The following is a 15,015-nucleotide window of genomic DNA, read 5'->3' on the forward strand; positions in this document are numbered from 1 at the left end:
ATCTTTTTTTTTTTTTTGGTACACGGGCCTCTCACCGCTGTGGCCTCTCCTGCCGCGGAGCACAGGCTCGGGACGCGCAGGCTCAGCGGCCATGGCTCACGGGCCCAGCCGCGCCGTGGCACGTGGGATCCTCCCGGACCGGGGCACGAACCCGCGTCCCCTGCATCAGCAGGTGGACTCTCAACCACTGTGCCACCAGGGAAGCCCAGAATTTCCAATCTTGTTTTCCTTTTTCTGAGGCTGATTGCTGGGCTTCTCTAGCCAGTTTTTCTAAATTTCCCTTTGGACCACGACAGAAGTTTGGCTGCTATTGGTCCCTTTAAGGGCAGCATTCCTTACAGAAATATCAGCAAGGTGATTTCCCTTCGCTTCCAGAGAGTCAAGTTCAGAATACCCCAGAATCTTAATAATAGCTGAAGTGGCAGGTGAAATTATTGCATCCAATAATTCCTAAACACAGGGGCCATCTTAAATTTTTTTTCCCACTGGACGTAAGGAAGCCACATTGCTTCCACAATATTCCAAAATTATGAGCTACTCTAAAAACATATCTACTATCAGTATAAATATTGGCAGTTTTGTCCTTGGCTAAATATAAGCCCATGTAAAAGCATGTAATTCAGTCTGGGCTGAAGTAACCATAGGTAAAGATGCTGCGTCAGCAACATCAAAAGGAGTCTTAATAGCATACCTAGGACTGTAGTTGCCATTATCACCTTTTAAATGAGAACCATCAGTGAACCATGGGAAGTCAGCATGACCCAGTGGAATTCCCTGTAGGTCATCCTGAGGAGTCAGGAGGTGGTGCATCAGTGTTAAGCGCCACGAGGGACTTTGCTGGTGATGGAGGGAAGAGGAGTAGCCGAGTTAAGGTTATTACAATGGAAGAGAGTTATGTAAGGAGCAGTTAACCAAAGGACTTCACAGGAGGTGAGGTGGCTGGCTGGGAAATGTTGAGTGTGATGAGAAGTCAGAACTTCTACTGTATGAGGTACAAAGATGGTTAAAAGGGATCTCACAATAATTTTCTCGGTGATCTTAACCAAAAGGGGAGTGGTTGTAATGGCTTTAAGACAAGGGGGATATCCCCATGCTACAGGGTCCAGTTGCTGGCCATAATACCCTATGGGTCAATGGTGGTCCCTGTGTTTTGGGATTAGTACCCCAAAGGCATTCCCATTCTTTTCATATACAAAAAGGAAAAAGAGAATCTGAACATTGGGATGCCCAAGGGCAGGTGGATTCACCAGACTCTCCTTTAGGGCCTCAAAGACTATGTCATCTGTTTCTTCTCTTAAAATTGCATTGAGGTTTTTATTGTTGAGTACAACGTACAGAGGTTTAGCCGTAGGAGAGAAATTTGGAATCCAATTTCAACAATAATCAACTAGCTGGAGAAAACGTTGCAGTTGTGCTTCGTTTGGGGTTTTGGGAAACTTAGGTCACCATGAAGTCTATCTGGATCTAGATATAGCCTTTGTTCTGATAGCAGATACCCTAAATATCAAACCTGGGTTTGGGCAAACTGCAATTTTCCTTTGGCTACCTTGGGTCCCTTTAAGGCTAAAAGCTTTAGCAAGTGGATGGAGTCTTCCTGTGAGGAGGCCTGAGAAGGAGCTCAAAGAAGCAGGTCATCCACCTATTGCAACAAAGTAGTTGAATCTCTAGAGGATTTTGTATCATCCAGGTCAGCCTTCAGGATTCCTGAGAAATAAGGACTCTGAGTAGAACCCTGAGGCATTACTGTCCAGGTTAATTGGTTTTCTTCCCAAGTAAAGGCAAAAAGGTATTGGCTAGCTTCCTAAACTGGAATACTAGAGAATGTACTACATGAATCAATTACAGGAAAGAATTTGCTTCCAGTTGGAATGACGTCAGTATCATATAAGGGTTAGGGACAACAGAATGTCAAGAGATAACAATGCTGTTGATTGTTTTGAGATCCTAGATAAACCTTCACCTTTGACCTGTAGGTTTTCTCACCAGTAAAATGGTAGTGTTTCAGAGCACAGTACAAGGGATTATGAGGCCTTGAGCCTTATAATTTTCTATTAGGGGTTTTATGCCTTGAAGATCTTTTTTTTAAAAGGTTTTTGATTAATTCTGGGAAGAGGTTTTGAGAGGTCTACTTAAATCTTGACAGGAGGTTTGTTGTGAATTTTGTTGCTGTGAATCTCCAGCATAAGTTGGAGATTTTGCCCATAAGGAAGGTGGTAGCTGATTCAGTGGAGACAAATGATAAGTATTTCCAGAATCAGCTCTAGTACTATCAGAGGCAGAGGCTGCTTTATAGTAATGGGGTTGAGCACCGAGAGTGTGGCTCTGGTGTCAGTTAGGACTGGAAGAGCGTCATCCCCGATCTAGAGAAATGTTCCTCCATGCCGACTAAGAGGGAGAATTGGGGAAAATCCCTGTAGAGCCCCATCAATGAGAATTGGGAGGATGTTGAAAGGCTGGTTAGAGGGCTGAAGGCACCTGAAGCACTTAAATTTGTGACAATCTCTTCCAATGTCCTGGCTCTTTGCAATAATAGAAATTAGTAGGGTTTTGGTTTCATTTAGGAGCCTTCATTTGCTGGGGCTGAGGATTAAGAATTCTGGCAGTCTTCCTCTGAGGTGCCTTATCTAGAGTTTGAGAGAGCTGGTTTGCCACATTAACTAAATCTGGAATAGATAGAGTTTCCCATTCCATCCTGGTCCTTTTTCCTAGAAGGGAAAGGTCTCAGTTCAGCCCATTAATAAACATAGAGTTAAAAACTACCTGGTTAGAATCAACATCTAAAGGAAGACCAGAATTTTCTTTAAAAATAACCTGAAGTTGATTGTAATAATCATGAACAGTTTCATCAGATTTTTGTGTGTATGCCTGGATTTTGTTCCAATCAACAGGTTTTGGAGAAACCCTAGGAACTGCTTGATGAAGCTGCCTAGGGATTGGCCAAGCCTGATCATATAATAAGATAGCAGGCTGAGGACTTTCATATAATAAGATAGCAGGCTGGTGCAGTGGATAAGAATCTGCCTGCCCATGCAGGGGACACAGGTTCGATCCCTGGTCTGGGAAGATCCCACATGCTGTGGAGCAGCTAAGCTCGTACGCCACAGCTACTGGGCATACGAGAGCCCACGTGCCACAACTACTGAGCCCACGTGCTGCACCTACTGAAGCCTGAGCGCCTGGAGCCCATGCCAAGAGAAACCACCGCAATAAGGAGCCCGCGCACCGCAACCAAGAGTGACCCCCGCTCGCCACAACTAGAGAAAGCCTACGCACAGCAACTAAGACCCAACACAGCCAAAAAAATAAATTAAATTAAAATTAAATCTTTAAAAAAAAGATAGCTGGCTGGTCTCCCAGCTGTAATTCTAGAGACCTTTTAGGATTTCCCCCAATTAGTGGTTTTCATCCAATGCTGAGCCTGGCCCTCACTCACCAGCATATGAACTAGCTGATATAAGTCAGAGAAACCAGGTTGACAAGTTTGAATGACTATATTAAATTGTCCAGCAATTTGTGAGCATCTCCAGTGACTTTGGGAAAGCCTTTGCTTATGGATTGCAGTTCAGCCTTAGTCCAGGGAGTACAAAAAACTAAGGGCTTAGCCTCTGGATTCTCAGAAGACTTATGTTTATTTTTTTTAATAGATCTTTATTGGAGTATAATTGCTTCACAATACTGTGTTAGTTTCTGTTGCACAACAAAGCGAAACAGCCGTATGCATACACATGTCCGCATATCCCCTCCCTCTTGAGCCTCCCTCCCACCCTCCCTATCCCACCCCTCTAGGTCATCGCAAAGCACTGAGCTGATCTCCCTGTGCTATGCTACTGCTTCCCACCAGCTAACTATTTTACATTCTGTAGTGTATGTAGTCAATGCTACTCTCACTTCACCCCAGCTTCACCCTCCCACTCCATGTCCTCAAGTCCATTTTCTATGTCTACAAATTTATTCCTGCCCTGCAACTAGGTTCATTAGAACCTTTTTTTTTTTTTAAGATTCCATATATATGTGTTAGCATACGGTATGTGTTTTTCTCCTCCTGACTTGCTTCACTCTGTATGACAGACTCTAGGTCCATCCACCTCACTACAAATAACTCAATTTCGTTTCTTTTTGTGGCTGAGTAATATTCCATTGCATACATGCGCCACATCTTCTTTATCCATTCACCTGTTGATGGACACTTAGGTTGTTTCCATGTCCTGGCTATTGTAAATAGAGCTGCAGTAAACATTATGACACATGACTCTTTTTGAATTATGGTTTTCTCAGGGTATATGCCTAGTGGTGGGATTGCTGGGTCATATGGTATTTCTATTTTTAGTTTTTTATGGAACCTCCATACTGTTCTCCATAGTGGCTGTAAACAGACATATTCTGACAAATGCAGAGGAAACAGGAATGGGAAGAGTTTCAAATGGGGAAGCTCATTAAGAGAATTAGTATGGGGGAATTGGCAGTACAAAGGAGGCATAGGTGGTGTAGCAAGGAAGGAGGAAGATGGCCCCGGAGATGAGGTCTGACCATGAGGAGCCAATGGAGAGACCAGATGGTGCTGGAAGAAGAGCCTGAGGCGTTGGGGGCCATTTTATCTCATTAATTATGTTTGCCTCAGTTAGCCTTAAAATCTTATTTTGTAGAGAGGCAATTCTAGGCTCCAGATAATGTTGGGAAGCCTCAAAATACCGAAGTAAGTATTCCACACATTTCTGGAAATTTTTGAGCTATTGTAGTCTACTTTGGTTCTAAGAAAGTTAAGTTTGGGGATTTCAAAAGTTCCCCACAATGACCATTGATATTCTAAATTGCCTTTTTTTTTTTTTTAACATCTTTATTGGGGTATAATTGCTTTACAATGGTGTGTTAGTTTCTGCTTTATAACAAAGTGAATCAGTTGTACATATACATATGTTCCCATATCTCTTCCCTCTTGCATCTCCCTCCCTCCCACCCTCCCTATCCCACCCCTCCAGGTGGTCACAAAGCACCGAGCCGATATCCCTGTGCCATGCGGCTGCTTCCCACTAGCTATCTACCTTACGTTTGTTAGTGTGTATATGTCCATGACTCTCTCGCCCTGTCACAGCTCACCCTTCCCCCTCCCCATATCCTCAAGTCCATTCTCCAGTAGGTCTGTGTCTTTATTCCTGTCTTACCCCTAGGTTCTTCATGACATTTTTTTTTCTTAAATTCCATATATATGTGTTAGCATACGGTATTTGTCTTTTTCTTTCTGACTTACTTCACTCTGTATGACAGACTTTTATCGGGTTGGTCCATTTAGTTAGGAATGTGCATGAGGAAGGACTTCAGTCTTAAACATCAGATCTGCCAGAGTCCCTGTTGGGGGTGTGGGTACTCTCAAAAACTGGGCTTCCATTTCTCAGAGGTTTTTCTCTAAAGTAAAAGAACAATTTTCAAACATTTTACAACACAAACAGCTCAATTCAAACAGCTCGGAAGCCTGAATAACAGCCAATTCTAAGGAAACGTCTTGGTCCTAGAGGAGCCAGGCCAAAGGTTTTTTCAGCCAGTGTCCAGAGAATAGCCCTTTGCAAAGGAATATGCTGAAGGCTGGACAAAAACTGGCACAGTTTCAGTGAGACAGCCCCTGCTCCTGAAGGAATGGGTCGAAGTCTAGCCAGTTTCAGTTGAAACCGCCTGATCTCAAATCAGATAGAAGTGCCAAGTGAATACTCATGTACAGAACAAAGCATTGACCAGAAAGATGAAGCTTTGAAACAGATTCCGAATAAAACCTGGAGAGCTTCAAACGCTAAGAGTGTGAGCTTGGATCCAGGAGAAGGACATACCATTAAACTCCAGGGTTGGCAAGAAAAACAGTGAGTGACAGTGGGCTGGATTTGTGGGTACCATACCTGTTTGCTTATCAAACCAATGAAATGTTGATCTGAAATAAATAGAATGCCAGATACTTCTCCATCAAAGATGGGTTTATTCAGGATCAGCAGAGAATTGCAATTCAGGGTCTGCACCTATGGTGAGCCCCTGCAAGTCCCTGCACAGCAGAAGAAGAAGGATGCTTTTCTACAGGGAAAAGGAAGCTGGGAGGGCTTCAGTAAACAGAGTCTATGGCTTCTTATTGGCTAAGTCCATGCCAAGAAAGAAGAGGAGTCTTTCTTCTTCCTCTTGGGCTCTGCTACCTTCACAGGGTGTGAGAGCTCCTTCTTCTGGTTTCTCAGCTTTGTATAACTGAGGTATCTCTTTATTAATTTTTTACAGAATTTAGTGGTTGGTTTGTAAAATCACTCTCATGTTCCTCGTTGAACTGTAAGCCTTTTTGAATATGGACTATGGACATGCAATCAACAGTAGGATCCTGCCACATTCTGAGTGGTCTTAGGTTAAATTAAACAACAATAATATATTTTCTGGAAGTTGTTAGTGAAAAGCACATGGTAAGTGAAATGGGACCTTTTAATCCCATCAGTAGAGAGATACTTGTGACATGCCACACTGGTAATGAGTGCTTCATAAACATTGGATGATAAGACATTGGTATTTATTTATTTGTTTATTTATTGGCTGCATTGGGTCTTCATTGTGGTGTGTGGGCTTCTCATTGCAGTGGCTTCTCTTGTTGTGGAGCACAGGCTCTAGGCGTGCGGGCTTCAGTAGTTGTGGCTTATGGGCTCTAGAGCACAGGCTCAGTAGTTGTGGCTCACGGGCTTAGTTGCTCCGCGGCCTGTGGGATCTTCCCGGACCAGGGATCAAACCCATGTCCCCTGTCTTGGCAGGCAGATTCTCAACCACTGCGCCACCAGGGAAGTCCCAAGACATTGGTATTTAAATTGCCATTTAAAATTAGAAGTTATTTGTTTTACTGTGTCATAGATTATTGGGCTTTGGTTGGGGTTGATAATTCTGTCTTGAAAAGAATATAAGAAGTAACTTGCTTGGAGAGAAGAAGATTGTTTTGGAGACACTGCTCTGTTTATTCAAAAATGTCTTGCTCCTCTTCTAGGCATGCCATTCTGTGCATCAAGAATGGATTTTTAAACATGAAAGAGAAGTCCTATTTGTGGACCACATTCAAACATCTCAAGTTACTTTGTTTTAGCCCATCGATCAGACAGTGCCTCTTCAGGGTCCAGCTGGCATTGTGTCAAAACAAAGACACCCTCTGAACACCTGAAAGGCAATACAAGTTTAAGTTGCCACGTGGGAAAGAGGTTTTGTTTGCTTTTGTCTTTACTAAAAGCACAAAGTTTTGTATGGGAAAAAAAATATATATATGTGACCATATATATATAACTATATATATATAACTATATAACTATATAACTATATAACTATATAACTATATATATATATATATATATACTTCTTTGTTCAACAAATATTTATTAAGCCCCTACTTTATACACATAAGCACTGTTGCACCTTTGCTAGATGCTTCATATATAAAGCACATGTTACTCCCATAATTGACGTTTTATAACCAGTGATGAATAAACCAGGAACATCGTTCTTATGATAAAGGTCAAAGTCCTTCACACGGCTTAATAGGCCTCATAATTGCTAGATCAAAGGGCTTTTCTGGTCTTTTTCCTCTTGGTCTTTACCACAGTCACATTCTTGAACAATCTGATGTTCAGTGGTTCTCAGGAACTGGGCCAGGTACTGGGAATGTTTAAGACAGACAACATCCCATTTCTTGTTAAGTTACTAATAAGTTAATGTCAAGAAGCTATTTGTTTAAAACCTAAAGAGATTCATTTCATCTATAGGGGATAATCATATCCATATAGGGCCATAGGTGTGATCAAAGATGTTAAATTTTAAATGTGTACCACAAAGCTGATGCACACCTGATGTTCAGTGAATGTTAGATTCTCTCACTCTGCCATTTCTAAAGTATCTTGTGTGGCAGTTCAGAGACAAATCCAAAGGAACAACACTGGGCTTTCCTCCTAAAGGGTGGAAGATAAACACAAAAATCCAGTGTCATTCATTTTACTCTTCAATGGACAGTAAGTCCTGATTATTGCATAAGCAAATCTTAATGCTTCATCTTTTCCCTTTCTCATCCATAAGAAGTTAATTTTGATTATTTTGTGTTCCTTGCTTGAGTTTTATTTTTAAAGTGTAATCTGTGGAATGCAAGATGCTCCCCTCTATGCAGATGATACTGAGAAGGGCTTTATGGCCAGGCCTCTGAGTTATTTCTGCCCTGGTCTAAACTATATCCAGATGGGTGCTTGGAAACTTCCCCTGGGGTGGGTGAGAAGCATATGAAAAACATATGGAATATGTCAAGTTCTAAAATATGGGGTTTGGATTGTGGACACGGCGGTGAAATCGAGTAGGGAGAAAAGCTGGAGAAATTATGGTTGCATCTATAACACAAAAGGAGGGGGGAGAAATAAAACCCCCAAAGACATTTTTTTATAAAACAGATATTTAAAGGAATGAACAGAAAATGTATTTTATGCTGGCAGAGTCCTTTTCAAATGCGATTGATCTAGGTTCAAGAATCAAAATGAGATAATGAGAAACAGTGACTGTACTATTTTTGTTCCACATCATATTTTTACCAGCAGATCTGAGCCAAAGTGTTTGGAAAGAGGATGGATTTGCTTATAAAATGAACCGGACTAAACGAAAGACTTCCAAGAACAACAAAACTTTTTAAAAAGTCTAATTTGATTCTTACAGGTATCATCCTACCATCCTTTCTGATGAAATGTCTTTTGTGACATTTAGCATTGGATTATACCAGTCTGGTACAAAAAACAGAAAAACCTTGCACTTAGTGATCTTCTCGACCATTGGACCAAACTTTCTTGTGCATGTTGATCAACTGGGATCTTGTTAAAATTCATATTCCGATTCAGTTGGTTGGTGGGGCCTGATGCTTCGTTTCAAACAAGCACTGGGGTGACGCTGATGCTGGTAAACCACGTGCAGCGTTTTGAGTAAAGATTTCGAGGCAATTTCATGTAAGTCGCCTGCTGAGGAGAATGATCACCCCTTCCTCCTTCTTCTGAAAATCAGAAGAACACAGTTTTAGCATATGGTACCTTGTTGATAACGTTCTGATATCATAACAAAGCTGAGCCTGAGTTTAAGAGCCCAACTTGACAGCTATTCTAAGGGCGGATTCAGAACAATTATTTGCCAGAAGTGATGGTAGTTCTGAACTTTGTCTCATGAAGCATTAATTTGTCAAGGAGGACAGTGGAGGTAAGACAACTGTGTGGCTTGTTTAGCCTGATGTGGGTCTTCCCTGATCTCTTCTGTGCTCGGTTATCAGTCACAGCTTGCTGCTAAGACTAAGTCTGAACTATAGATCCAGAGGATCTACACTGTAATAACCCACCTTGGTGGGATCGTGAGAGCCACAGACTTCACCGTCTGGCTAGAGACCTACCGGTGCTAGTATATGGCTTGAGAAGCCAGTGGTAGAGCAGAGCTGACCGGTTGGCTCCAGGGCTCTGGTCGGCAGTGAAGGCTCAGAGGTGTGCCTGATACATTGATCCCAAAGTGAGCAGTGAGGTCCCAGAACCTCCAGGCTGGTCAGCTGTGCCTTAAGCATCCTAACCTGTTAGCTGAGATAGAGCCCAGGGAGGGCGCTGTACTTACCATCATGTGAAGTCTTGCTCACGTAATGTTGAGCAGTGACTGAAAGATACATAGCGAGGAGTAAGTTTTCTATTCTCGAGACATTTTTTTCCCTTCCCAATGTTTTTTTTCTATAGTCCTACTAGACCATTCTTTCTTCTTCTCTTTGTCTTGTCCTTCTTCTTCTCAGCAAAAATTTCTTTCAGTTACTTCTGAAAAAAAGAATTGTTTGCACTCACTTCATTTACTTTAAAAAAAATTAAATTGCTTTTATATTTAAAAATTAATTTTAAATAAATAAAATATTACAGGGCAGCATCACACCCCCTTACCTTCTCATCACAGAGATGACCCATATTCTGAATTTTATGTCTATCACGTCTATGCATGTTTATATCCTTTTATTATATATATATCAATAATATATATATATACATGTCTCCATACACACTACCTAATATTGCTTTCTGTTTTACATTTTACATAAATGCAATCATACTTACTGATTTTACTGGAAATACATTGAATTTATAGATTAATTTGGGGAGAATCTTTATTGACTCTTCATACTGAACTTGGAGTATCTTTCCATTTATTCAGTCTTCTTTTATGTCCTTCACTAAACTTTCGTGTTTTTTCCTTAAAAGTCTTATAGATATCATGTTACATTTATTCCTAGGCATCTTATTTTTTGTTGCTATTAAAAATGGTGCCCATTTAAAAATCATGGATGTGCCCTGCCCACCTTACCTAAAATAACCCTCCTTAATCACTTGGTTCTTCCCTCCTGGAGCATATCACTACCTCATTATATTTCTATTTATTTGTTTATTATCTATCTCTCCTTCTAGAATGTAAGCTCCCCGAAGGAAGGAACATTGTCTGTTTTCTTCATTGTCCTGTCCCAGTGTTTGGCAATATAGTAGAGAGACAAATATTGTTGAATGAGTGTTGACTAAGTTACGTCTTGTAAATTTTCATTTGCTGGTATAAGGAAACCCTATTAATTTTTGCATATTATCTTTTTTTGTTTGTTTTGTTTTTTCACACACACACACTATATTTTATTTTTGCAAGAGATAAATAGACTGACACCAAGCATTGTAAATTTGCATATTATCTTATCCTGCCACTGTTCCAGTCTCTAGAATCGCCCAAAATTTTGTCTCTTGTCTGCTACTGTATCTTCAGTGCCTAGAGAAGGACCTGACATGTTAAGGTGCTTGGAAGATATTTATGAATGAATGAGCGCTCTTGAATATTGATTTATAGCACTTCCTTTCCAATTCTTACAACCATTCCCCCTTTCCCTATCTTATTGCCCTGGAGAACCCTTCAGTATACTGTGCAACAAAGTGATGAGCAAGCTTTCTTGTGTTGTTTCTTATTTAAATTAAATGTTTAAAAACTTTTACCTCTAAGTATATTTGCTGTAGGTGTTTGATGGGCAGTTCTCATCCAGCTGAGAAAATTTCCCTGTATTCCTAATTTTCTAAGAGTTTTTGTGATGAATGGGTGTTCAGTTTTAGCGAATGCTTTACTGCAATTGTCACTGATTCTCCCTTCATATATTTTTCCATCTTTTTTTCTCTTTAAATCTTTGTGTGTACGTGTGTGTGTTGAATTGTTGTAATAGATCTTTTCATCTTAAACCATTGTGAGTCCAACCTTATTAAGATTTACATATTTTACAGATTGATGGATTGATTTAGCTAATATTTTATGTAAGATTTTTCATCTGCATTAAGTGAGATTGACTTAAACTTTTTCTTTCTTTGACCTCCCTTGACTGATTTTGCTTCCAAGATTATATTAAATTCATTAAATAAGTTGGACTCTGTCCCCTCTTTCCTATTTTTTTTTTTTTTTTACGATATACACAAGATTAGGATTGGGATGTTGACTTATTGAAGCTTTGGTAGAGTTCCTCTATAAAATAATCTGGGCTCAGGTATTTGTTTCCTTTTGTCTGCAGGCAATTTTTAATACTGACATTTTTTGATTTAATGGTATTTTTAGGTTTTTCCATTTTTTTCTTCAACTAGTTATAGTATTGTATTTTTATAAAAATTGTCTAAGTTCAAATTTAGTGGCATAGGTTTTTAGTAAATTTCATTATAATTTAAAAAATTTCTAGTATATCTGTTGTTTTGTCCTTTTCTTATTAGTAATATTGCTCACTTAAGCTTTCTTCTGTTATTGGTCAGTCTTATTGGAGGTTTATACTTTGTTAGTCTTATCAAAAGAATAGCTTTTGGTTTCTTAATCTTTTCTAGTATTTTCTACATTTCTGTTTCACTAATTTCAGATGTTGTCGTGTTATTTCTTCTACTTCCTTTATGCGGTTTGTATGTTTGTTTTTTGTTTTACTAACTTCTGGGATTAGACATCTAGTCCACTTTTCTTAGTATTAGTTCTTTTTTACCATAAACATTTAAGGCTATAAATTTCCCTCTAAATAATGCTTTGACTACACTCCCTAAGTTTTATGGGCCCAGCACACTTCTACTGCTCAACTCTGCCTGTTTTAATACATAATGTGTTCACTCTCATTCAGTCCTAGATATATTCTAAATTGCCATTATGATTTCTTGTTTAACACATGGTTTATATAGAAAGTTGTTTTACATATACAAATTGCGGGATCTCTTTGTTATCTCTTTATTACCCTGTTCTAATTTTATTCTATAGTGGTCAGAGAACATATTTTTTAATAGTTTTAATATTTTCTGAGACTTGGTGTGTTGTCAACTATATATTGATACATTTTTATGCATGTTAATGGGCACATGAAAAATATAAATATAGAGAATTTATAAATTCTAATTGTTGGGTGTTATAAAAAGCTTGTTATTGTCTTGTTGTTATTGTAATTCATCGTCTTATGGAAATCACCAAAAATCATCTAATTTACTCCTTAATATGTGTGAAAAATAATCCTATAGTGGACCCTCTAAAACTGCTCCTTTAAAAGTTACTAATTTACTTTGAGTAACCAAATCCTATAGCCCAACAGTCCCCAACCTTTTTGGCACCAGGGACCGGTTTCGTGGAAGACAGTTTTTCCATGGACTTGGTGTGTGGGGGGTGGGGGGGATGGTTCAGGCGGTACCGTGAGTGATGGGGAGAGATGCAGAGCAGCAGATGAAGCTTCATTTGCTCTCCTGCTCAGGGGTTGGGGACCCCTGCTATAGCCTGTTCTTAATCCTGGATCTTTCTGTCATATGACACTCTTCATCACTCTCTCCTTAATTTTCTCTTGGCTTCTGTGACATGACACTGATCTTGTTTTTATCCTACTTTCCAGACTATTCTTGGGTTTATTGCTTCCTCTTCCTTTCACTGAACTCAGAATATGGGTGTTCCCTAAGCTTCTGCTCTTATCTCTTCTCTCTCTCTCTATGTATCACTCCCCACTTTTTCATTTCTAAACCCCCAATCTAGCCATGTTTTCAGCTATTTTCATGTGCGTACAGGTGATTTCCAAATACAGCCTCAGAGTCTCTTCTGAAGCCCAAACTTGGCACCATGAATTGGGTTGAATTGGCTTTATACTTGTGGATCCTCCTCTGGACCATCTCTTCTATTATATTTATCTATTTGTCTACCCTCCCACCAACACCATATTACCTTGATTATATCCAATTTTTTTAAGCATTGAGGCCAATTTTTAAAGGCATTCATTGAGCATCTACGTGTTCCAGACTCTTTATATATGTGACTAATGCCAATTACATGAGGTAGATCTTATTTCCCACCCTCCATTCCCCCATGTCATCATAATTGCAGAATATAAAGAAGTTGAGTATGCCATGCTTGAACGCTAGCGTGTTTTAGTGCAAATGCCATGTTTTTTCTACCTTTACAGAAATTAAGTACAGATGCCTTTGATTGGCATTTAAGCTCTCCCAAAATTAACCCATCATACTGCTCCAGTTATGTCTTCTAATGTTTTCTTAAAGGTACTCAGTATTCTAACCAAACGAGACCTCTCACAGATTTCTAAATATGTCCCACTCTTTCTGCATATGTGCTTTGGTTAGCACGCATTCCCTGCCCACCATTTTTGCACCTTAAATCCAGCTTATGTTTACATTTCCATCTTAAAAGAAATCTCTCCATCAAGCTATTACTGAACCTCACAATTGCATGTGATACCTCTGCCTCAAAATCACTCTGATGGCATGATATTCTGTCTTCTGTATTCTGTTTTTTTCTATCTTGTTGCCCAATTTTCCCCCAGAAAGAAAACTCCCTGAAGGCAGTGTATTAATTGTCTTTTATCTCTTGAATCACCATTTCAACAGATTTGAGTATAAGAAATGTTTTGAGTTAGCCAAAAGACACTGTGATTAAAGTTAAAGCAAAAATTTAAAAACCAAACAGGTCAACCCAGCAAGTGATTCAGGATAATCCCCAAATTTATTTTACCAGTTAAATCCCTAATTTTGTTTTTTCCAATCAGAACTTTCCAGGTGGAGGAGTCTCAAGACTGTAGCAGAGATTTTGTGGAGATCCGGGAAGGAAACGCCACTGGTCGCTTGGTGGGACGATACTGTGGAAACGTCCTCCCTCTCAATTACTCATCCATCCTTGGGCACATCCTGTGGGTCAGATTTGTCTCCGATGGCTCAGGCAGTGGCGTGGGCTTCCAGGCTGCATTTACCAACAGTGAGTTGGTTCTCTTTTAGTGATGGCTTCCAGAATGTGTCCTACAAACTAGAAGGATAGCGATGTTTTCAGTAATGCATTAAGAAGAATTCCCCTATATTGAATGTCTCTGTGGAATTACTTTATTATATACTAGAAAAATTAAATTATATATGAATGACTCATTAAGAGCCAGGGAGAGCATGCTCAGTGGTTCTAACATTCTTTTAAAGCTCTAGTGTCTACCTAATTTTAAGTGAAACATTTTTCATGATATTGCAATAGAGAGTTTTCTAATGTATCATCGTTTCAGTTTGGTATACTTATATCAAATGTGTTTCATTTGATCCCATAAACTCTATATTCCTCAAGTTAAAAATGTTTACTCTGGTACAAATGAACCCATTTACGAAACAGAAATAGAGTCACAGATGTAGAAAGCAAACTTACGGTTACCAGGAGGAAAGGGGAAGGGGGGAGGGATAAACTGGAAGATTGGGATTGACATATACGCACTACTATACATAAAATAGATCACTAATCAGGACCTACTGTATAGCACAGGGAACTCTACTCCAGACTCCATGGTGACCTATATGGGAAAAGAATCTAAAAAAGAGTGGATATATGTATATGTATAACAGATTCACTTTGCTGTACAGCAGAAACTAACACAAATTTTAAATTAACTAGACTCCAATAAAAATTAATTTAAAAAAACACAAGAAACGTTTACTATTACTTTAGGATATTCCTAAGTGCTCAGATATTGTAATA

At 39.4% G+C, this 15,015-nt stretch overlaps 1 protein-coding gene across 1 annotated transcript in view; it reads left to right on the forward strand.

Annotated features, from left to right (window-relative positions):
- The window catches only part of CUBN (cubilin), a 266,372-nt gene that overhangs the window by 148,109 nt on the left and 103,248 nt on the right, over positions 1–15,015 (forward strand). Inside the window, exon 37 of the mRNA XM_033403470.2 lies at positions 14,054–14,259. Coding sequence (XP_033259361.2) covers positions 14,054–14,259 — 206 coding nt within the window. The remainder of the gene's footprint in view (positions 1–14,053; positions 14,260–15,015) is intronic.

The sequence above is a fragment of the Orcinus orca genome, chromosome 2, assembly GCF_937001465.1.
Source record: "Orcinus orca chromosome 2, mOrcOrc1.1, whole genome shotgun sequence".
Lineage (NCBI taxonomy): Eukaryota > Metazoa > Chordata > Mammalia > Artiodactyla > Delphinidae > Orcinus > Orcinus orca.